The following is a 25,832-nucleotide window of genomic DNA, read 5'->3' as shown; positions in this document are numbered from 1 at the left end:
GAGCACTGTGCTCGTGATGTCAGCAGAGAGCTCTGTGTTCCAAAAAGAAAAGAAAGTCGTTTGTAGTATTCAGCACCTAATAAGTACTGGAAGGATTAACATATTTTAATAGTGGGTCCCCAGTGCCCCCCCCCCATCCCACCCTGGCATATTCACAATATGGAATCTATTTCTTATATGAATATAAATTGTTTCATTCTTCTTCTGTCTAGATTGATCGGTGACATCAGAGGAATGACGTTACTCCACAGCGCCGCTCTCCTGTGCATTCTGTCTATTGCAGCAGCTCAGGGCTTCATTTCCAGTAAGACATATACATTATATATATATATATATATATATATATATATTTAGCTAATGTATATTTATCCTGCCATGTGATGAGAGATCTGATACATTGTAACAAACCCTGCAGCTGTATCAGCTGAACATTATCATTGTATTGACAACATCTCGCCTTTCTTGTAGACAGAAATATCGCCCTGCAGGGTCGTGCGACACAATCCACCATATACAGCGGGATCACCGCGGCCATAAATGCCATTGATGGGAATCTGAACTCTAATTTTAACCATGGATCCTGCTCCTGCACCAATGGGCAAGTGTCTCCCTGGTGGAGGGTGGACCTGCTAAGACCCTACAAAGTCTCCCACATCATCGTGACCAACAGAGGGGACTGCTGCGGAGAGAGGCTGATCGGAGCCAAAATCCTGGTCGGGAACTCCATGGAAAATGACGGCAACAATAACCCAACGTGAGTATCGATCTGTGGGGCTTTAGAGTGGGGGGTACTTCTAACAGGTAGGAAGTACAGGTAGGTACTTCTATAGGCAGAATAGGCAGCTGCCCAGAGCACCTTCTTGGTGGGGTCACCGCTCTGCCTGCTGAAATAAAGTTAGCCAGAATCCGAAGCACCTGTCCATCAAGCAAAATCCTGCCATGCTACCCCCACCCATACTATAATAATCTGCATTTTCAGCCAGCTGGAATAGCGCAGAACTGCCTCCGAGGCAGATGGGCGATCACGAAGGCCAGGTCCGTCCAACATCAATACATCGGGAGGAGCATATGGGTGGGGTCAAGGGACAGAAAAATTAGCCTAGGGTGGCAAAAATCCTTGCACCAGGCTTGTCTTCGAAGGTATCAGTCAATGGAAGAGGTCACATGATTAGGGGATTGTATGGAACTAGTGGGTGCAGACTGAATCCACCCTCTTATCCTAGACTGGTGACTGATGGGGGGATGGGGGACAGAAACTTTAAGCTACATGTGGTAATGAGGGCATCTTCTCGCTATATGTTTTTAGCAACTCCTCAATACTAAGAAGGTCCACAAGTAGCATCAAATAATAAATAAGTATATTTAAAGGGGTACTCTATCCCTAGACATGTCTGAACGTGGGCGATCTGGCCGCTGGGACCCCCTGCAATCTCCAGACTGGTACCTTGGTGTTCAAAAGGCCGACTTTGGGCACCTGTGCTTGTGACATCATGCCACACCCCCTCCATTCATGTCTATGGGAGGGGGAGTGCTGGCCGAGCCAAATGTTTATGTGAATCAGGAGAAATAATATTTGTTTGGAAACCATATGGATGAAGGTCCTTTGGATGACTTCCCTTAGCCCGGTACGTCACATGGCGCTTCAGCCTATCACCGGCTGAGGCAGGACATCGCTGCGGCCGGTGATAGGCTGAAGCGCCATATGACGTACCGGGCTAAGGGAAGTAGGTAGTAGACAGCCCGGCCGACCGATCAGCTGTTGCAGAGCTCCGTGGGAACGTAGGAAGGTAAGTGAAAGTTTGTTTTCAATTTTTTTGTTTTCAATTTTTTTGCAGCCCGGGCAGGATGGAATAGGAAAAGTCCGCACCGGACATCTCCTTTAATAAACATAGGTTCAATGTAAAAAAAAATTTTTTACTTCACAGTTTATCTTGACACACGGCCATTGAACATTGTGACTCTCCTGATGAATTTTCTGTCACCCCCATTGATCATGTCCCTTCCAGTAGATCTAATAGATTCGAAGTTCTAAAACGGCTGGAGGTTTCCTGGATTTACATTATTTTAGATTAATTCTCTCCATCCATTAGGTCTTAATGAAATTTCGGAGACCATTTTAGTGTAGGTATGGAATCTACAGTATCTATCAATATTTGCATCCACATGCATAGATGCACTATAGGAACTTTGTCGTGTATCGCTGTGCCTGTCACGTTTTCTTTTAGGTATTTATTTGCTAGTTATTTACTTCTATTTAATTATTTATTTATTATTATATCATCATAAGTATTTATACTATATGTGATACAATTGAGTCGCAATTATATAAACCATAAATATCTGTAAGACTCACCCCAGACGGCAGGTACCCAGGAGGTAGTAGATCCGTAATTCCACGGTGGTCGGGAGCAGGAGATGTGCTAGATCCACTGATCCTGTGGGGCGGATGACGGGGGCCGTGCCAGGGAGCGGAGTCTAAGGTGCAGCTGGTTTTCACCAGAGCCCGCCGCAAAGCGGAAGGGACTTGCTGCGGCAGGTGGCACCCAGGTCGCTACCCCTGGCACGACTCGACCACACAGGCGGCTGAGTTGAAGCGTGGTACAAAAGTAACAGGCAGGACGTAGTCAGGCAGGCAAGAGGTCAGGGCAGGCGGCACAACAGCGTAGTCAGTAGGGAAGCAGAAGGTCAGTAGGCAGGCGGCTAGGAACACGATCAAGTCACGGAATGCAAGGTCTGGTACACGGTAAGAAACACTGTAAAACTGCTTTCTCTAAGGCGCTAGGGCAAACAAAGATCCGGCAAGGGCAATAGGAAGGGGCTGTAACTTATAAGAGAGGTACAGGTGTGAGACTAATTACGGGCACACTGGCCCTTTAAATTTCAAAGCTCCGGCGTGCGTGTGCTAGGAGGCAGGGGCACGCGCGCCGGAGCTGAGGCACAGAGACCGGGGATGGAGGTGAGTGACGGACTGGGACTCGCATGTGGGCGCGTGCCGCAATGCGAATCCCAGCCCGCCGGCGGCGGACAAGGAGGAGGAGGTGCGCTCACGGCGCACCGCGCATAACAATATCACATAAAGTTTAATGTCTTTGTACCCTTTATATTGCACTTTAAAGTATAATGCATCATTTATGTTCATATAATTTTTATAAGGACCTCTCTATGTAATGTATTATTGTATCACAGTTACATTTAATACTCATCATTCTTCATATGCATTATCATTAGTCCCATTACAACATCATTCTGAATTACTCGTCTACACTGATAACCTGACTGGCATATCATTGTCATCCTTCTTCTCTGCTGTTGTAATTCCTCTATAATGGCAACCTGTTTGACATATCATCATCACTTCCATTTTTTTTTTTTTTTTTGCTGTTATTATCCGGTAGATTATTTTCATATATATTACATTATTCTCCCAATGTTGCTCTCTCCATAATGTTTTTCTATGACCACTATCTGGACTGGTAATGTAATAGACAGACCCCTATTTTTAATATTCAGGGACTCTATAGTGACAGGGACTGTTCCCCAGGACTGGCACATGGCAAATTGGGTGCCAATATTTAAAAAGGGAACAAAAGGTGACCCCGGGAATTATAGACCTGTTAGTTTAACCTCGGTTGTATGTAAATTGTTTGAGGGTTTCCTAAGAGATGCTATTTTGGAGTATCTTGATAACAATAAATGCATGATTCCATATCAGCATGGATTTATGAGGGATCGGTCCTGTCAATCTAACCTGATCCGCTTTTATGAGGAGGTGAGCTCCAGACTGGACCAGGGGCAATCGCTGGATGTCGCATATCTGGATTTTTCCAAAGCATTTGATACGGTGCCACATAAAATATTGGTGCATAAAATGAGAAGGATCGGGCTGGGGGAAGAATGTGTGCAAGTGGGTAAGTAACTGGCTCAGTGATAGGAAACAGAGGGTGGTTATTAATGGTACTCATTCTGATTGGGTGACTGTTACTAGTGGGGACCAGTGGGGTCAGTCTTGGGTCCTATTCTATTTAATATATTCATTAAAGATCTTGTAGAGGGGTTGAATAGTAAAGTAGCAATCTTTGCAGATCACACTAAACTCTATGAAGCGGTAAACACAATAGAGGACAGTGCACTGTCTATAGTAGATAACACAATAGAGGACAGTGCACTGTGTAAAGTAGATAACACTTTAGAGGACAGTGCACTGTGTATAGTAGATAACACTTTAGAGGTCAGTGCACTGTGTATAGTAGATAACAGAATAGAGGACAGTGCACTGTTACACATGGATCTGGATAGGTTGGAGGTTTGGGCTGGGAAGTGGCAGATGAGGTTCAACACTGATAAATGTAAGGTAATGCACATGGGGAAGAAAAATCCGCACTGGGTTTATGTATTAAATGGGAGAACACTTGGGACAACTGACATGGAAAAGGACTTAGGAGTCTTAGCTAACAATAAATTTAGCTGTAGTGACCAGTGTCGGGCAGCTGCTGCCAAGGCATATAAAATCATGGGGGGCATCAATAGGGGCATAGATGCCCACAGCAAGGACATAATTCTACCGCTTTTCAAATCACTAGCCAGACCACACATAGAATACTGTGTACAGTACTGGTCAGACCACACATAGAATACTGTGTACAGTACTAGTCAGACGACACATAGAATACTGTGTACAGTACTGGTCAGACCACACATAGAATACTGTGTACAGTACTGGTCAGATCACACATAGAATACTGTGTACAGTACTGGTCAGACCACACATAGAATACTGTGTACAGTACTGGTCAGACCACACATAGAATACTGTGTACAGTACTGGTCAGACCACACATAGAATACTGTGTACAGTACTGGTCAGATCACACATAGAATACTGTGTACAGTACTGGTCAGACCACACATAGAATACTGTGTACAGTACTGGTCAAACCACACATAGAATACTGTGTACAGTACTGGTCAGACCACACATAGAATACTGTGTACAGTACTGGTCAGACCACACATAGAATACTGTGTACAGTACTGGTCAGACCACACATAGAATACTGTGTACAGTACTGGTCAGACCACACATGGAATACTGTGCACAGTACTGGTCAAACCACACATAGAATACTGTGTACAGTACTGGTCAGACCACACATAGAATACTGTGTACAGTACTGGTCAGACCACACATAGAATACTGTGTACAGTACTGGTCAGACCACACATGGAATACTGTGCACAGTACTGGTCAAACCACACATAGAATACTGTGTACAGTACTGGTCAGACCACACATAGAATACTGTGTACAGTACTGGTCAGACCACACATAGAATACTGTGTACAGTACTGGTCAGACCACACATAGAATACTGTGTACAGTACTGGTCAGACCACACATGGAATACTGTGCACAGTACTGGTCAAACCACACATAGAATACTGTGTACAGTACTGGTCAGACCACACATAGAATACTGTGTACAGTACTGGTCAGACCACACATAGAATACTGTGTACAGTACTGGTCAGACCACACATAGAATACTGTGTACAGTACTGGTCAGACCACACATGGAATACTGTGTACAGTACTGGTCAGACCACACATAGAATACTGTGTACAGTACTGGGCACCAGTGTACAACAAAGATATAGTGGAGCTGGAGAGGGTTCAGAGACAGGCGACCAGAGTAATACAGGGAATGGGAGGACTACAGGACCCAGAAAGATTATCAGAATTAGGGTTATTTAGTTTAGAAAAAAGAAGGCTTAGGGGCGACCTAATAACTATATATAAATATATCAGGGGGCAGTACAGAGATCTCTCCATGATCTATTTATACCCAGGACTGTATATATAACAAGGAGGTGACCTAATAATATATATAATATATCAGGACAGTACAGAGATCTCTCCATGATCTATTTATACCCAGGACTGTATATATAACAAGGAGGTGACCTAATAATATATATAATATATCAGGACAGTACAGAGATCTCTCCATGATCTATTTATACCCAGGACTGTATATATATAACAAGGAGGTGACCTAATAATATATATAATATATCAGGACAGTACAGAGATCTCTCCATGATCTATTTATACCCAGGACTGTATATATAACAAGGAGGTGACCTAATAATATATATAATATATCAGGACAGTACAGAGATCTCTCCATGATCTATTTATACCCAGGACTGTATATATAACAAGGAGGTGACCTAATAATATATATAATATATCAGGACAGTACAGAGATCTCTCCATGATCTATTTATACCCAGGACTGTATATATAACAAGGAGGTGACCTAATAATATATATAATATATCAGGACAGTACAGAGATCTCTCCATGATCTATTTATACCCAGGACTGTATATATAACAAGGAGGTGACCTAATAATATATATAATATATCAGGACAGTACAGAGATCTCTCCCATGATCTATTTATACCCAGGACTGTATATATAACAAGGGGGCATCCTCTACGTCTAGAGGAAAGAAGGTTTCTACACCAGCACAGACGGGGGTTCTTTACTGTAAGAGCAGTGAGACTGTGGAATTCTCTCCCGGAGGAGGTGTCATGGTGAACTCTGTAAAAGAATTCAAAAGGGGTCTGGATGCGTTTTTGGAGAATAATAACATTACAGGTTATGGATTCTAGATTTATAGGGACAGAACGTTGATCCAGGGATTTATTCTGATGCCATATTTGGAGTCGGGAAGGAATTTTTACCTCTAGTATCAGGGTTTTTTCCTTCCTCTGGATCAACTCAGTAGGGACTTATTAGGGTTATAGGTTGAACTTGATTAGGGTTATAGGTTTTTTACTATGGTACTATGATTTAAAAAAAAAAAAATTCCACTGGAGTACCCCTTTAACTCCTTTGTACTTTCTTGCCTGTTAGTTGTCTACCCGGACCGCCTGATTATTTCAGCGTACGGACCGTCTCACAGTTGGGGGATGCAGTTTAGGGAACATTGTCCAAGTAGGTAGGGACAGTGGTTTGGGGTTAGCACCAGGACTGCACTGTTCCCTACTCCAGACGTGACCGATACATGATATCCTGGTAGAACCCGAGCCCCAATGCAAAATCTGTAACAGGACCCCATCTATTACGGGCTATTGATAATACTGGTGTAGCCCCCCAGACACCCCCTTTATAATGTTATAACAATTGTTTCTGTATTTTACACAGCTGTGCAGAAATCATGTCTATAACCAACGGCGAAACCAAGACCTTCCAGTGCAACAACATGGTCGGCCAATACGTCAACATCATCGTACCAGGAAAGAACACCTACCTCCAACTGTGCGAGGTCCAGGTCTATGGGGAGCCTGAATCTACTGATCACCAGCTATGCTTTTAGCTATGACGGGGGCAGCCTGCAGGAAATGTCCTGGATTTATTGAAAGTTTTTAAAGGGGTACTCCGCCCCTAGACATTTTATCTCCTATCCAAAGGATAGGGGATAAGATGTCTGATTGCGGGGGTTTTACCGCTGGGGACCCCCACAATCTCCCTGCTGCACCCGGCATTCATTTAGCTCGTCGGTGCAGCACCAGGGCTCGTGATGTCACAGCCCCGCTCGTGATGTCACAACCACGCCCCCTCAATGCAAGTCTATGGGAGGGGGCGTGACGTCCGTCACGCCCCCTCCCATAGACTTGCATTGAGGGAGCGTGACCGTGACTTCACGAGCCTCCGCCCTGCATTGCCAGTCATCAGGCACGGAGGGAAGTTCGCTCCGTGCACCGGATGTCTGGGGGGCAGCAGCCGAGATTGCAGGGGTCCCCGCGGCGGGACCCCATGATCAGACATCTTATCACCTAACCTTTGGATAGGGGATAAGATTATAGGAGCGGAGTACCCCTTTAATGCATTTTATTCACGTCATAAAAATAAAGCGCAACTGAATTACCTGAATATATTTACAGCCTAAATCCTCTGATGTCTTTACAGAATTGTTTCTATTGTAGCTGAAGTAGAAGAAAGGATATCCCAGCAGAGCAATCTTTTTATTTTTTTTTACTTTTGCAATTTTTAAATGTGTACACAGAATATAATTGAATCATCAGAAAATTCAAAAAACAGAGTCCGACTGTTTTCAATACATTTTGGAACAATCGTATTATATCAGGAGGTAAGAGAAGAGGGCGCACATAATAGTGTCCACGAAAAACACCACGCAGGAAACATCAGTCCATGCAAGCACTCCCTTCCCCAAGCAAAGATCAAGTATGGACTCTTAAAGGAGTACTCTGCCGGAAAACATCTTCTCCCGTATTCAAAGGATAGGGGATGAGATGTCTAATCGCGGGGGGCCCACCTCTGGGGGACCCCTGCAATCTCCGCTGCGGCACCCCAGGTGCACGGAGCGAACTCCGCACCATGCTGGATGACTTTTGACCACAGCTGCCACGCCCCCTCCATTCATGTCTATAGAAGGAGGCGTGACGGCTAGTACTAGCCATTACACCCCCTCCCATAGACATGAATGGAGGGGGCGTGGCAGGACTTGGAACTTCCGTGTTCTGACCACCGCCGCGGACAGCCCAGGGGGGCCAGCGGGGGGACCCCCGTGATAATGGCCGTTATTTTTAACATTGAAGTCTATGGCTGACGGATGAGCCTTTACGTCATCCGTTTGCACACAGTTTATTATATCCGTTATTACTTCTGAGCTCAGAAGAGGTGACATCAGCAGACTCCTGCAGTGATGAGAGAGGACTAGTACTCCCATCATGGAACAGACTTGTTTCCGTGATGGGAGTAGTAATTCCCCGGCTGCGGGAGTCTGCAGACAGCTTGGGAGGCCAGATTAGTGTTTGTACTACAACCCCCATCATGGAACAGAGTCTGTTCCATGATGGGGGTTGTAGTACAGGGGCTGAGGGATTGATTGCACAGGGTTTCACTTCTGAGACCCAATGCGATCAAAAGTTATTAAGCAGGGGAGCGGGCGGCATGCTCCGCAACCCTGCAATGTATCAGTGTGTTTTAACTTTCATTTTTGAATCCCCCGCGGGGAACCCTGAATGGCCGATCAGGACTCTCAGCGAGAGATTGAAAAATGAACTTTGAGAGTAGCAGGTGCCAAAGAGCACTGTGGGGGGCAAAATATATAGCGCTGCAGAGGGGGGGGGGGGGCAGACATATAGCCTATATATCTAGCCCCCCAGCAGCGCATTAGATATGACCCCTGCCTGCGCATTAATTATATACCCGCTGGCGCATTAAATATATACCCCCCGCTGGCGCATTAAATATATACCCTCGCAGCTCTTCTATATACACATGCCCCTGCCGCCGTATGAATGAAAAATATTTCTATTAGCAGCTTATAGTGTCGGCTCCGTGCGCTGCTAATAGAAATACTTTTCATTCATACGGCGGCAGGGGCATGTGTATATAGAAGAGCTGTGGGGGGCAGACATATAGGGTCATCTGCCCCCCCAGGGCTTCTACATACATATACCCTGCTGCCATCTTACACATCTCATTGCAGTAGAACGTCATTCTGCGTGTGGTCACCATATATCCCATTTTATGTATTACATCTTTGCGTCACTTGGAACAAGCTTACATTTATAACTCAGCATTAACCATGGATTCTCTGATATTTTATCATGGCTCTTGAATTCTTAACCTCATAAGTTCAAAACAATTTAATCATAATCTGAGAGCAGCAAAGCTACCAAAGAGAGAGAGAGAAAAAAACTGTATTTTTCAGCATCTTTAGATTACACTAAATTATCATTATAAAGTTATCCATATTATTCAAATAAATGCAATGTAGAATGTATAGGTATATCACATTGTGTATGCAGGTACTATAAACATACTCAACTTTAACCCCTTAAGGACGCAGGACGTAAATGTACGTCCTGATGAGGTGGTACTTACCGCACCAGGACGTACATTTACGTCCTAAGCATAACCGCGGGCATCGGAGCGATGCCCGTGTCATGCGCGGCTGATCCCGGCTGCTGATCGCAGCCAGGGACCCGCCGGCAATGGCCGACGCCCGCGATCTCGCGGGCGTCCGCCATTAACCCCTCAGGTGCCGGGATCAATACAGATCCCGGCATCTGCGGCAGTTCGCGATTAAAATGAACGATCGGATCGCCCGCAGCGCTGCTGCGGGGATCCGATCATTCATAACGCCGCACGGAGGTCCCCTCACCTTCCTCCGTGCGGCTCCCGGCGTCTCCTGCTCTGGTCTGTGATCGAGCAGACCAGAGCAGGAGATGACCGATAATACTGATCTGTTCTATGTCCTATACATAGAACAGATCAGTATTAGCAATCATGGTATTGCTATGAATAGTCCCCTATGGGGACTATTCAAGTGTAAAAAAAAATGTAAAAAAATGTAAAAGTAAAAGTAAAAAAAAAGTGAAAAATCCCCTCCCCCAATAAAAAAGTAAAACGTCCGTTTTTTCCTATTTTACCCCCAAAAAGCGTAAAAAACATTTTTTATAGACATATTTGGTATCGCCGCGTGCGTAAATGTCCGAACTATTAAAATAAAATGTTAATGATCCCGTACGGTGAACGGCGTGAACGAAAAAAAATTTAAAAAGTCCAAAATTCCTACTTTTTTAATACATTTTATTAAAAAAAAAATTATAAAAAATGTATTAAAAGTTTTTTATATGCAAATGTGGTATCAAAAAAAAGTACAGATCATGGCGCAAAAAATGAGCCCCCATACCGCCGCTTATACGGAAAAATAAAAAAGTTATAGGTCATCAAAATAAAGGGATTATAAACGTACTAATTTGGTTAAAAAGTTTGTGATTTTTTTTAAGCGCAACAATAATATAAAAGTATATAATAATGGGTATCATTTTAATCGTATTGACCCTCAGAATAAAGAACACATGTCATTTTTACCAGAAATTGTACAGCGTGAAAACAAAACCTTCCAAAATTAGCAAAATTGCGTTTTTCGTTTTAATTTCCCCACAAAAATAGTGTTTTTTGGTTGCGCCATACATTTTATGATATAATGAGTGATGTCATTACAAAGGACAACTGGTCGCGCAAAAAACAAGCCCTCATACTAGTCTGTGGATGGAAATATAAAAGAGTTATGATTTTTAGAAGGCGAGGAGGAAAAAATGAAAACGTAAAAATTTAATTGTCTGAGTCCTTAAGGCCAAAATGGGCTGAGTCCTTAAGGGGTTAAACAGTAAAAATATATATATATGTTTTGTTTTTTTCAAGTCTAATGGGATTTTTGTGTTTCAGAAGAGGAGGCTGTCATTCTCCCTATAGGCCCCGCCTTTCTCCTCCCACTCCTCTATGTCTCTGGTCACTGCCCCTTTGAGTCTGGCTTTTTGTTTCCCCCCCGGTTTGGTCAGTCTTCAACAACTCTTGAATGTCTAGTATCTGACTGGATTTCTGTGTTACTTTACATCAAGATACATACAAGACACATGTAACATGTAACAATACCGACAATTACAAAAACTCAACATACAACACACAGGGCCCACATTCTCACAAAAAATGTAAAAGAATAAAAAATAAACAGAGCTCTTAAAAAAAAATTGGGGAATAAAAAAATCACCTTCAATGTGCATTGTTTATGATTAAATAAACCATTAGCTGATTTTAACTACTTAGGTAATATTTATCAATTAAATAATGATCACTTTTTTATATCTTATTTCATTTTTTTGGCCAAACTTCTTCTCTTGTTACTCCTGTAATATAATCAGACAATTAATCGCATTTCCTGATACATTTCATTTTTTGGCATCCATCCTGTGCAGCTGTGAAAAGAAAAATTATTAGGAAATTCATGAAATATCATCAAATAGATTCAATTAATACCACGTGGATTTTCTTTTGTTCTACACCAATCTAAAAAAGAATCCATTACAACTTAAACAGCTTCACAGAGAAAACATTCACTGGTCATATTTCATACATTCCTGATTCATTAATAGTGATGAGTGGCATAGGCCATATTCGAATTCGCAATATTTCGCGAATATATGGACGAATATTCGTCATATATTCACGAAATTCGCATATTCGTTGTATTCGTTTTTTGCGCATATGCGAAAATATATGCGCATATTCGCGAATATTGAGCCCTCCCTTCTTTATTGGTATAGGGAACTTTGACTAGTGCATTAACTCTGTGATTTTTTGCCCATTGAAACCAATAGGCCCAAGCTAAGCAGGACCTTCTCGGCAGCACAGTGGATGGGAGACCACCACAGGTTTGAGTGTTGTGGTTTAACTTTACATTCCTGGAAATGCTGCTGTGTTGCCCATAGCAACCAAACAGTTTGCTTTCATTTTTCACAAGGCCTCTGCAAAATGAAAGAAGCGATCTGATTGGTTGCTATGGGCAACTCAGCTGCTTTTCCTGGAAAAGTTTCTGAGTTGCCCATAGCAACCAGATTGCTTCCTTCATTTTTCAGAGGCCTTTTAAAAAATGAAGGAAGCAATCTGATTGGTTGCTATGGGCAACTGCACAACTCTTCCTCTACACTGGTTTTGATGAATCTCCCCCATAGAGAGAGATTTATCAAAACCTGTCCAGAGGGAAAGTTTCTGAGTTGCCCATAGCAACCAATCAGATTGCTTCCTTCATTTTTCATAGGCCTTTTCAAAAATGAAAGAAGCGATCGGATTGGTTGCTATGGGCAACTGCACAACTCTTCCTCTCCACTGGTTTTCCGCATATGCGCATATTCGCGAATATTGAGCCCTCCCTTCTTTAATGGTATAGGGACTTATGACTAGTGCATTAACTCTGTGATTTTTTTGCCCATTGAAACTAATAGGCCCATTGTGGTCTATGAGGATCTCACAACATGTGAAACAGTAGGCAAAGCAGGACCTTCTCAGCAGCACAGTGGATGGGAGACCACCATGGGTTCAAGTACCCAGGTGGGACAGAGTGTTACAGTGTTGTGGTTTAACTTTACTTTCCTGGAAAAGCAGTTGAGTTGCCCATAGCAACCAATCAGATCGTTTCTTTCATTTTTCACAAGGCCTCTGCAAAATGAAGGAAGCAATCTGATTGCTATGGGCAACTCAGAAACTTTTCCAGGAAAAGTTTCTGAGCTGCCCATAGCAACCAATCAGATTGCTTCTTTCATTTTGCAGAGGCCTTGTGAAAAATTAAAGAAGCAATTTCATTGGTTGCTATAGGCAACTCAGCAGCTTTTCCAGGAAAGTAAAGTTTAACCACAACACTGTAACACTCTGTCCCACCCCGGGACTCAAACCCGTGGTGGTCTCCTATTCCACTATGCTGCCAAGACAGTCCTGCTTATCTTACTGTTTTACATGCCGTGAGATCCCCATAGACCACAATGGGCCTTTTGGTTTCATTGGGCAAAAAACCACAGAGTTAATGCACTAGTCATAGTTCTCCATACCATTAAATAAGGGAGGACTCAATATTCGCGAATATGCGCATACATTTTCGCATATACGCATAACATTTTGCATATGCGAAAAAAAACGAATATTCGTAATTACGAATATATAGTGCTATATTCGCAATATTCGCTAATTCGCGAATATGCGATATTCGCGATTAAAATTCGAATTGCGAATATTCGCGAGCAACAGTATTCATTAATACACATGACACATATACAACATACTTTATATCATAAGAACCATCCTAAGAACCTCATCATATAACTATATACACACAGCTTTCCTAGAGACCTACCACACCCTCTGCATTCCATAGCACTAAACACTCCCTCTCATCATCATTATCATCTTCACTTTTACCCCTACCATTGGGAAAAACCACTCCATTCATTCATCTCCATTTATTGATCCAGGGGACCCCTGGCCTCCCCCCCACCCTTGCACCTTTAGTACATTCCTGAACAAAGTATGAACACTTTTTACAGTTCCAACAAACTTTTTGGACTCTTCTACATTCTTGTACCATAGTATCACTTACATAAACCAAATCACCTTTTCTAATCCTAACTTCCTCTGCGCCTTCTGTAACATACTGTTTTCCATCCTCTTAAACATGCAGTCATCTTTACATTTCCCTTTGCCTGTTAGCTTTTAAGTGTATATGAATACTGTATATGAATACCTTTGTCCATCAACCATCAATATATTCCAAACTTTCAACTACCTTGATATCCACATGCTTTTCCATCAAAACGTTGAGTCTCTATTTTGTTTCTCTTTCTAATCCTATCTAGCTACTTACAACAATCCGCTACTACCTCACCTGTCTCACCACTTGCACACACCATCAACTCCTGGACCAAACCCACCAACTTCCTCAACACAATGCACACAGCCATTTGTCCACTAAAACTACCATATCCAAAACCAACAAGGAACATTCTTTAGGAGATAATGAGACAATCAATCCTACTCAACAACTTAGTTTACAACACAGACACAGTTTTGAAAATTCTATACACTTCCCATCTTTGCACTCTCATACATCCTTCCCTTGGCACAACTCAGTCACCCATTTCTTCGGAGATAAAACATTAGGGTTCAATTAACTGACACATTTAAATGCAGTTCTACCTTTTCATCTAAGTCTGGCTTTTAAATAATGATTGCAGACTGTTCACATCTATCAGAGTTTAACAATTTCAAAGTTTAAACATTTTTTGGGGAGTAGTGAGGACCATGTATTTACCATATTAACAAGATCTCTCAGAGGATCGGCCGTACAAAAATTGGTACTCAGCACCAAACAAAAAGGGTGCATATAGTGACAACCAAAATTTGTCTCCTGCTACTACTCAAAGTTATCTTCTGGTACAAAACGATACTGACTGATACACCACAAAAGATACCAGAGTCAATTTTAGCTCAGGTACAACACAAAATATATCAGCAGTACAATAACAAAATATATCAGGGATACAAAAAGGGATACAGGACTGGTACAATACAAAAGATATCAGATAACTCTGATACAGCACAAAAGCTACCAGAAGTACGATAAACACAAAAGATACTTTACTGATACAATACAAAAGATATCAGTTAGCTTTAACTCTGATACAGCACAAAAGATATCAGAAGTACAGAAACAAAAAAGATATCAGGGATACAAAACACACAAAAGATACCAGAGATACAAAACACAAAATTTACGGCACTTTTAACTCCCTTGACCGTATCCACTGAGTAGTTCGAAAAATCAAAAACCAAAAAAAAAAAAATCAAGACAAAAAGAAAATTTTACTGGTTCTCTCACAACTTCTCCCAATTTGCTAAACTGTGGACTTAGGTTTAGGCAGCAGCAGTCAGTCACCTGCAACTAAAACTCCTCCATGAAATTGAGACCACACAGTGGGAGATTCGCTGTCGCTAAAGGCTAGTCCTAGAGGGTAGACAAAAGCCATCTCCCAGGCTCCACAAAACTGTCCAAAGCACACAGATAAGCTACAGATTCATAAAGACTTGGCGTGTTCTTGTGGAGCTAATCAGGCTCCTAGTTTTGGACAGCTCTGGGTCGCCCTAGGTGGCCGAGGGTGTCGGTCCGCCAGACCTGGCTCTTCCCTCGAGTGTGGTCCAGGAATCAGATCCCACTTCTGAAACCAAATGTTAAGGTTGTCTGCTGGATAGGCCTTAAAATGCGAGTGACTGCTGCTGTATACCGCTGAGTGTCGACACAAGAAATAAACACCTGACAAAATGTTGGTATATATCTCCTTCTCAGCATACTGGCTAAGGAGCTGTCCCAAGGAGTTCTGTTTATTACACGGAAGTACATTGTTTTTTACAGTTGACAAAAAGGGGAGGTTCGTTATCACGCCAAAATCATTATGTTATATTTTGATTGGTTATTTGAGTATTGCGTCTGTATATATAAGCATTTTAAAGAGGCACTGTGATTGTTAGAAACTTTTCATATATTGCAGGACTTATTATAATATGACATTTCACAATATACACCTGTAAATTTTTTTCTTTTATTTTCACCTGAAATTCAAGCTCAAAATAGCCACCACTAGTGGTCGCCTGTCTTTTAGCCAGACAGACTAGTCTAGATTTTACAGCATACTGGATACTGGCCGTAAAGTAAACCGGTATCCAGTATAGGAGATTTCTATTGTGTATGCAAAACTACAGATAAAGGATGTGTGGACATGCTGGGAGCTGTAGTTTTACAACAGCTGGAGGCAACACCGCTCTAACACAGCTATTTACAAACATTGCAGCTTCAGTTGTTACTAAACTACAACTCCCAGCATGCTGAAATAGTCAAAGCTTTCTCAGACTCCTGAATGACAAAGAAGTTGATCAGACATTCAGAAGTCTGTGAAAGATGAATGACACACATAGTGACAGCTATGCTGATTAGCATCCAGCTTTACTAGGAGAAGATAAAACAGATAGAACATGTAGTCATAAGAATGCTGTACTTTTATCTAAAAAATCCTTGCACTAATTTTTATAAAGATCTATTCTTATATTTATAAATGTTATCCTGTTATGAATTCACCACAATGTCTTCTGAATACTGCAGGCAAGCTCCAAGTATCTTCCTCTGACACATGACACAGCTTAAAACCAGAGAGGAAAGGGTTACAGAGTAGAGAGCACTGATTGGCTGACTGCCCAGGCTTGCTCCTGTGAGGGAGACAGACTGACACGCCCCCTCCAGCCTGCACAATGAACAAGTAACTCACCAGCAGATAAATGCTTATATCTCTGGATATATAGGTCCGAGACACATAAAAATGATATGCACATGATCAGGATTGGGTCCTGAGTAGCATATCACTTTTTTCTTTTTTTTTGCACTATGACAGGTTCGCTTTAAGCATTCATTTGTTTCTTAACCATAGGTCACTTATGTTGCCATTTCCTTATTCTACCAGAAATTCCGGATGTATCTGTTCTTCTGCACAGTCTATATTTCTTCAGATGTTTTGTCTCTAACTTCCAACTTCTTCTTTATCTTGCTTCTTTTGGCCTCCTCACAAGGTCTTCATCTTAGTTACAAGCAAATAGCAAGATGATATATAGGTTAAGGGTAACAAATATCTTTCTGCAGCATTAGAAATGGCATATAAGTATTAATATATTGATCAACAATCAGAATCATTCTAATCAATTTTAACATAGGTATCAGGTTACAGATTGGAATATAAGTCAAAATTTTGAGTGTTCAGAGAAAGACGTGTAAAGAAACAATGTAAGGGCTGATTTAAATTTTTTTTTTTTGCATTTAGTAGAATAATTATGTTAAAAAATATATATAAACTAGAATGCAAAAAAATCTCAAGATCCCACCAAGCAACGTCCTGGCTTACAGAAGGCAAAAAACAGGTATCAGATTTATGCTCGTAGATAATATCTCTATCAGTAACTGGATAGAATCTATGCTCAGCCGCCGTTATCAGCCCCCCCTTACTTTGCACTGTGATCACCATAAAGAAAACACTCGAAGCTGAAAACCTCAGCAGGACAAATATTGGTTATCATATAGGAAACATTGAGTGGATATAAGTGACAGAGGATCCAGTGCTGGGCCAGAACACTAATAACCGATTAAAGCGCGTAGTGTCAATCTCACTAAGCTCGAAGTACACGCCCCCTCCATACAGCTCTATGGGAGAGGCACAAACGCTGCAGCCCCGACTCTCCCATAGAGATACATGGAGGGGGCAGGTTGGCCACAACGTCGTGCTGCGGCCAACACGCTTCCTGCACGGGAGGGCTGTGGCAATGTCGAGGCCCCGTGCAGGAGATCGCGGGGGTCCTAGCGTTTGGACACCCCCGCGATCAGACACTTATCCCCTATCCTGTGGATAGGGGATACGTTTTTCTTTACTGCAGATTTCCTTTACCCTAATACAGACCCCAGACCAGACTTTTAAACTAATACAGACCCCAGACCAGACTCCTAAACTGATACAGACCCCAGACAAGACCAATAAACTAGTACAGACCCCAGACCAGACCCCTAAACTAGTACAGACTTCAGACCAGACTCCTAAACTAATTGGGAACCCAGACCAAACCCCTAAACTAATACAGACCTCTGACCAGACGCCTAAAGTAACACAGACCCCAGACCAGACCCCTAAACTAATACAGACCCCAGATCAGACAACTAAACTAATACAGACCCAAGGCCTAAACTAATTCAGACCCCTAAAATAATACAGACGACAAACCAGACTCCTAAACTAATACAGACCCCAGACCAGACCCCTAAACTAATACAGACCCCAGACCAGACCCCTAAACGGATTCAGAACCCAGACCAGACCCCTAAACTAGTACAGACCACAGACCAGACCCCCAAACTACTACAGACCTCAGACTAGACTCCTAAACTAATACAGACCCCAGACTAGACCCGTAAACTAGTACAGACCTCAGACCAAACTCCTAAACTAATACAGAACCCAGACCAGACCCCTAAACTAATACAGACCTCAGACCAGACCCCTAAATGAATACAGACCCCAGATCAGACCCCTAAACTAGTACAGACCCCAGACCAGACCCCAAAACTACTACAGACCTCAGACTAGACTCCTAAACTAATACAGAACTCAGACCAGACCCCTTAACTAATAGAGACCTCAGACCAAACCCCTAAACAAATACAGACCCCAGACCAGACCCCTAAACTAATACAGACCCCAGATCAAACCACTAAACTAATACAGACCCCAGACCAGACCCCTAAACTAATACAGACCCCAGGCTTAAGCCTAAACTAATACAGACCCCTAAAATAATACAGACCCCAGACCAGACCCTTAAACTAATACAGACCCCAGATCAGACCACTAAACTAATACAGACACCAGACCCCTAAATTAATACAGACCCAAGGCTTAAGCCTAAACTAATACAGACCCCTAAACTAATACAGACCCCCAGACCCCTAAACTAATACAGACCCCAGACCAGACCCCTATGCCAATACAGACCCAATTTCAGATTCTCTAAACTAATACAGACCCCATTTCAGATACTCTAAACTAATACAGATCCCAGACCAGACCCCTAAACTAATACAGATCCCAGACCAGACCCCTAAACTAACACAGACCCTAGACCAGACTCTGCAAATCAGGTCTTGATTATCACAATGAAGGGGTCGAATCGGTAGTCAAGCCCCCAGACCTCATCCAAGCCACCAGGTACCACTGATCAGGGGCCCGCAGCATTTACCTTTATACTGCAGAGAGAACTGTGAATAGCAGCACGTGGGGGGAGTAGTCATAAAGCACATATATAACATATGACATACACCCGGAGGGTCGCTCTGGTAAGTCGGCGATAACCTCCAGCACAGTTTTTATGATTCCACCTCCCGGCTGATCAAACATCGGTGGAATCCAGTATAACAGGGTTCATAGACTTTTCTTTATGGGTCTATATATGGATTCCTGTACAGATAAGTCAATATTAGTTCTGTTTCCATTTATAACATGAATGTATGACGGCCATTGTATCCTGGGCCCCGGGGGATCGGGTGGCTGCAGGCGTGTCCCTATATATAAGCACCTTTACCTTCTAGATCTGTATTTACACTGATTCCAGGAACACTAGAACCTTCCATCCCACAGGTGAGAGAAATTCTTATTTCACGCTAATGTTTAGGTAAAGCCAGGGACGTGCACACATTGACAAGAAAGGGGGCTTGAGCCTCTGCCCTTTTGGCCCTGGGCAGTGGGGCATTTAAATGAATAATTATGAGAAGTGCCCTTTTGTCACTTCAGACCCTGCCCTCCAAAATGTCTGTGCACTTCCCTGTGTATAGCAGAGCTGAACGGGTCATAGGGGGTCTGGTACATGAGGACAGAAAGTTAAACAGATTTGTAAATTACTTCTATTACAAAATCTTAATCCTTTCAGTACGTATGAGCTGCTGAAGTTGAGCTGTTCTTTTCTGTCTAAGTGCTCTCTGATGACATGTGTCTCGGGAACTGTCCAGAGCAGAAGCAAATCCCCATAGCAAACTTCTTCTACTCTGTGCAGTTCCCGAGACAGACAGAGGTGTCAGCAGAGAGCACTGTTGTCAGACAGAAAAGAACAACTCAACTTCAGCAGTTGATAATTATTGGAAGGATTAAGATTTTTTTATCAATGTAATTTACAAATCAGTTTAACTGTTTACCAGGGTACCTCCAGCTGTTGCACAACTACAACTCCCAGCATGCCTGGACAGCCGTTGGCTGTCCAGGCATGCTGGGAGTTGTAGTTTTGCAACAGGTGGAGGCACCCTGGTTTGGAAACTCTGCGGTAGACAGCGCGGATAATCTGGAGTCATTGGTATGTCTTTTTGCTGATGACACAAAGATATGTAACAGGGTTGATGTTCCTGGAGGGATCTGCCAAATGGAAAAGGATTTAGGGAAACTAGAAGAATGGTCAGAACTCTGGCAACTGAAATTTCATGTGGATAAGTGCAAGATAATGCACCTGGGGCGTAAAAACCCTCAGGCATAATATAGAATATTTGACACAGTCCACAGTATCTGAGGAGAAGGATTTAGGAGAAATTATTTCATAAGACTTAAAAGGTAGGAAGACAATGTAATAGAGCAGCGGGAAACAATAGCAGAATGCTTGGATGTATAGGGAGAGGTATAAGCAGTAGAGAGAGAGAGAAGTGCTCATGGATGCATAGGGAGAGGTATACACAGTAGAGAGAGAGAAGTGCTCATGGATGTATAGAGAGAGGTATAAGCAGTAGAAAGAGAGAAGTGCTCAAGGATGTATAGGGAGAGGTATAAGCAGTAGAAAGAGAGAAGTACTCATGGGTGTATAGGGAGAGGTATAAGCAGTAGAAAGAGAGAAGTGCTCAATGATGTATAGGGAGAGGTATAAGCAGTAGAAAGAGAGAAGTGCTCATGGTTGTATAGGGAGAGTTATAAGCAGTAGAAAGAGAGAAGTACTCAAGGATGTATAGGGAGAGTTATAAGCAGTAGAAAAAGAGGAGTGCTCATGGGTGTATAGGGAGAGTTATAAGCAGTAGAAAGAGAGAAGTGCTCATGGGTGTATAGGGAGAGGTATAAGCAGTAGAAAAAGAGGAGTGCTCATGGGTGTATAGGGAGAGGTATAAGCAGTAGAAAGAGAGGAGTGCTCATGAGTGTATAGGGAGAGGTATAAGCAGTTGAAAGAGAGGAGTGTTCATGGATGTGTAAGGAGAGGTACTAGCAGTAGAGAGAGAGAGGAGTGTTCATGGATGTATAGGGAGAGGTACTAGCAGTAGAGAGAAGTGCTCCTGGATGTATAGGGAGAGGTATAAGCAGTAGAGGGAAGTGCTCATGGGTGTATAGGAAGAGGTATAAGCAGTAGAGGGAAGTGCTCATGGATGTATAGGGAGAGGTACTAGCAGTAGAGAGAAGTGCTCCTGGGTGTATAGGGAGAGGTATAAGCAGTAGAGGGAAGTGCTCATGCTGCTGTACAGAACACTGGTGAGACCTCACTTGGAATATTGTGCACAGTACTGGAGGCCGTATCTCCAGAAAGATATAGATGCAAATCAAAAAATGTTGCAGTATCTTGTAATAACCTTTTTTATTGGACTAACAGAATTTTGTAGAGAAGCTTTCGGGATTCCTCCCTTTATCAAGTCCAAGTGTTTGCTTTGGACTAGACAAAAGGGAGGAATCCCGAAAGCTTCTCTACAAAATTATGTTAGTCCAATAAAAAAGGTAATTACAAGATACTGCAACATTTTTTGATTTGCATCACTGGACTAATACGGCTACTGAAATTTACTACAGAAGGATATAGATACTCTAGAGCAGGGGTCCTCAAACTTTTTAAACGGGGGGCCAGTTCACGGTCCCTCAGACCATTGGAGGGCCGGACTATAGATAACAAAACATGAACAAATTCCTATGCATACTTATATATTATATATTATATATATTCCTATGCATCTTATTAGTGGACTACCACTTTAAGTACGCAGCACAGTTCTCCCCACATTAGGTTGGCAGTAAAGATCCCCCCACATTAGGTTGTAGTTCCCACACATTAGGGTTGGCAGTACAGTTCCCCCACATTAGGGTTGGCAGTACAGTTCCCCCCACATTAGGTGCAGTACAGTTCCCCAACGTTAGGTGCAGAACAATTCCCCCACATTAGGTGCAGTACAATTCCCCAACATTAGGTGCAGTACAATTCCCCCACATTAGGTGCAGTACAATTCCCCCACATTAGGTGCAGTATAGTTCCCCCACATTAGGTGCAGTACAGTTCCCCCACATTAGGTGCAGTATAGTCCCCCCCACATTAGGTGCAGTATAGTTCCCCCACATTAGGTGCAGTACAGTTCCCCCGCATTAGGTGCAGTACAGTCCCCCCACATTAGGTGCAGTATAGTTCCCCACATTAGGTGCAGTACAGTTCCGCCACATTAGGAGCAGTACATTTCTGCCACATTAGTTACAGTACAGTTCCCCCACATTAGGTGCAGTACAGTTCCCCCACATTAGGTGCAGTATAGTTCCCCCTCATTAGGTGCAGTATAGTTCCCCCACATTAGGTGCAGTATAGTCCCCCACATTAGGTGCAGTACAGTTCCGCCACATTAGGAGCAGTACATTTCTGCCACATTAGTTACAGTACAGTTCCCCCACATTAGGTGCAGTATAGTTCCCCCACATTAGGTGCAGTATAGTTCTCCCCACATTAGGTGCAGTATAGTTCCCCACATTAGGTGCATTATAGTTCCCCACATTAGGTGCAGTATAGTTCCCCCACATTAGGTGCAGTACAGTTCCCCCACATTAGGTGCAGTATAGTTCCCCCTCATTAGGTGCAGTATAGTTCCCCCACATTAGGTGCAGTATAGTTCCCCCCACATTAGGTGCAGTACAGTTCCGCCACATTAGGAGCAGTACATTTCCGCCACATTAGTTACAGTACAGTTCCCCCACATTAGGTGCAGTACAGTTCCCCCACATTAGATGCAGTATAGTTCCCCCTCATTAGGTGCAGTATAGTTCCCCCACATTAGGTGCAGTATAGTTCTCCCCACATTAGGTGCAGTATAGTCCCCCCCACATTAGGTGCAGTATAGTCCCCCCACATTAGGTGCAGTATAGTCCCCCCACATTAGGTGCAGTACAATTCCCCCACATTAGGTGCAGTACAGTTCCCCCATATTAGGTGCAGTATAATGTTCCCCCACATTAGGTGCAGTATAATGTTCCCCCACATTAGGTGCAGTATAATGTTCCCCACATTAGGAGCAGTATAATGTTCCCCCACATTAGGTGCATTATAATGTTCCCCCACATTAGGTGCAGTATAATGCTCCCCCCACATTAGGTGCAGTATAATGTTCCCCCACATTAGGTGCAGCATGTTCCCCCACATTAGGTGCAGTATAGCTCCCCACATTAGGTGCAGCATGTTCCCCCACATTAGGTGCAGTATAGATCCCCCAAATTAGGTGCAGTATAGCTCCCCACATTAGGTGCAGCATGTTCCCCCACATTAGGTGCAGTATAGATCTCACACATTAGGTGCAGTATAGATCCCCCAAATTAGGTGCAGTATAGTTCTCCCCATTAGGTGAGCAGTATAGTTTCCCCACATTAGGTGCAGTATAGTTCCCCCACATTAGGTGCAGCATGTTCCCCCACATTAGGTGCAGTATAGCAGTACGTCCCTGCGTGCGCCACCTTCCCGGCAGCCCCTGCGTTTTTAAAGTAAATGCGGGATCTCCGAGAGCACATCCCTGTGTCCCGAAAACATCTTTCGGGACACAGGGATGTCCCATGCAGCGGCGGGCCGGATAAATGTCCTCGGCGGGCCGCATGTGGCCCGCGGGCCGTAGTTTGAGGACCCCTGCTCTAGAGAGAGTTCAGAGAAGATACTAAACTAGTACATGGATTGCAGGATAAAACTTACCAGGAAAGGTTAAAGGACCTGAACATGTATAGAAGAAAGAAGAGACAGAGGGGATATGATAGAGACTTTATATACATAAAGGGAATCAACACGGTAAAGGAAGAGAAGATATATAAGAGAAGAAAAACTACCACAAGAGGATATAGTTATAAATTAGAGGGGGAAGGTTTCTGCAGTAACATCAGGAAGTATTACTTTACTGAGAGAGTAGTGGATGCATGGAATAGCCTTCCTGCAGAAGTGGTAGCTGCAAATACAGTGAAGGAGTTTAAGCATAAGGCTATCCTTCATAGAAGATAGTGCCAGGGACTATTGATAGGATTCAGATTATTGGGCAGACTAGATGGGCCAAATGGTTCTTATCTGCCGACACATTCTATGTTTCTATGTTGTTCAGACTCTTTAAGGTTGTAGTTGTGCCGTGTGACACCTGCAGTCCCATGTAAACCATATATGGACACTCTTTTTGGACACCTGTACATAATGTATAGATGATGGGGGTTTGTCGTATAGTTACTGACATATTATTTGTAAATGGCAGCAGCTTTAAAGGGGTACTCCACTCCCTGGACATTTTATACCCTAACCAGCGGTGGGACCCCTGCGATCTCCATGTTGCACCCTGCGTTCATTTAGAGTGCCGGGTTCAGCGCCAGAGACTCATGATGTCACGGCCGCGCCCTCTCAATGCTAGACTATATACTTGCATTTAAGGGGTGTGGCCATGACATCACGATTGGGGTGTGGCTGTGACATCACAAGCCTCCGCCCCACATCACCAGCCATCCGGCACGAAGCGAAGTTGGCCTCGTGCACCTGATGTCTGGGGTGCCGCAGCCAAGATGGCGAGGGTCCCCAGCAGCGGGACCCCAGCGATCAGACATCTTATCCCCTATCCTTTGGATAGGAGATAAGATGTCTAGGGGCAGAGTGCCCTTTTAAGGAGGGTCCACAGTGCCCCCCACCCCGGCATATACACAATATGGAATCTATTTCTTATATGAATATAAATTGTTTCATTCTTCTTCTGTCTAGATTGATCAGCGACATCAGAGGAATGACGTTACTCCACAGCGCCGCCCTCCTGTGTATTCTGTCTATTGCAGCAGCTCAGGGCTTAATTTCCAGTAAGACATAAACATTATATAACATATATATATATATATATATATATATATATATATTCATTCATTCATTCAGCTAATGTATATTTATCCTGTCATGTGATTAGAGATCTGATACATTGTAACAAACCCTGCAGCTGTATCAGCTGAACGCTATCATTGTATTGACAACATCTCGCCTTTCTTATAGACAGAAATATCGCCCTGCAGGGTCGTGCGACACAATCCACCATATACAGCGGGACCACCGCGGCCATAAATGCCATCGATGGGAATCTGAACTCTAATTTTAACCATGGATCCTGCTCCTGTACCAATGGGCAAGTGTCTCCCTGGTGGAGGGTGGACCTGCTAAGACCCTACAAAGTCTCCCACATCATCGTGACCAACAGAGGGGACTGCTGCGGAGAGAGGCTGATCGGAGCCAAAATCCTGGTCGGGAACTCCATGGAAAACGACGGCAACAATAACCCAACGTGAGTATCGATCTGTGGGGCTTTAGAGTGGGGGTATTTCTAACAGGTGGGGATCTGAGAACAGGGCCGGCTCTGCCTATAGGCAAAATAGGCAGCTGCCCAGAGCACCTTCTTGGTGGGGTCCCCACTCTGCCTGCTGAAATAAAGTTAGCCAGCATCCGAAGCACCTGTCCATCAAGCAAAACCCTGCCATGCTACCCCCACCCATACTATAATAATCTGCATTTTCAGCCAGCTGGAATAGCGCAGAACTACCTCCGAGGCAGATGGGCGATCACGAAGGCCAGGTCCGTCCAACATCAATACATCGGGAGGAGCCAATGGGTAGTGTCAA

General features: G+C 43.4%; 1 protein-coding gene across 1 annotated transcript in view; it reads left to right on the top strand.

The window, feature by feature from the left end:
- Positions 1 to 217: 217 nt before the first annotated feature.
- LOC130360477 (uncharacterized) overlaps positions 218 to 25,832 on the top strand; it is a 91,705-nt gene continuing 66,090 nt past the window's right edge. Inside the window, exons 1-5 of the mRNA XM_056562966.1 lie at positions 218 to 304; positions 469 to 754; positions 7,216 to 7,374; positions 24,934 to 25,025; positions 25,213 to 25,498. Coding sequence (XP_056418941.1) covers positions 235 to 304; positions 469 to 754; positions 7,216 to 7,374; positions 24,934 to 25,025; positions 25,213 to 25,498 — 893 coding nt within the window. The 5' untranslated portion in view covers positions 218 to 234. The remainder of the gene's footprint in view (positions 305 to 468; positions 755 to 7,215; positions 7,375 to 24,933; positions 25,026 to 25,212; positions 25,499 to 25,832) is intronic.

Source organism: Hyla sarda, chromosome 3 (assembly GCF_029499605.1).
Source record: "Hyla sarda isolate aHylSar1 chromosome 3, aHylSar1.hap1, whole genome shotgun sequence".
NCBI lineage: Eukaryota > Metazoa > Chordata > Amphibia > Anura > Hylidae > Hyla > Hyla sarda.
Note: the sequence above shows the minus strand (reverse complement) of the source record. Positions and strands in the feature narration are given on the sequence as shown.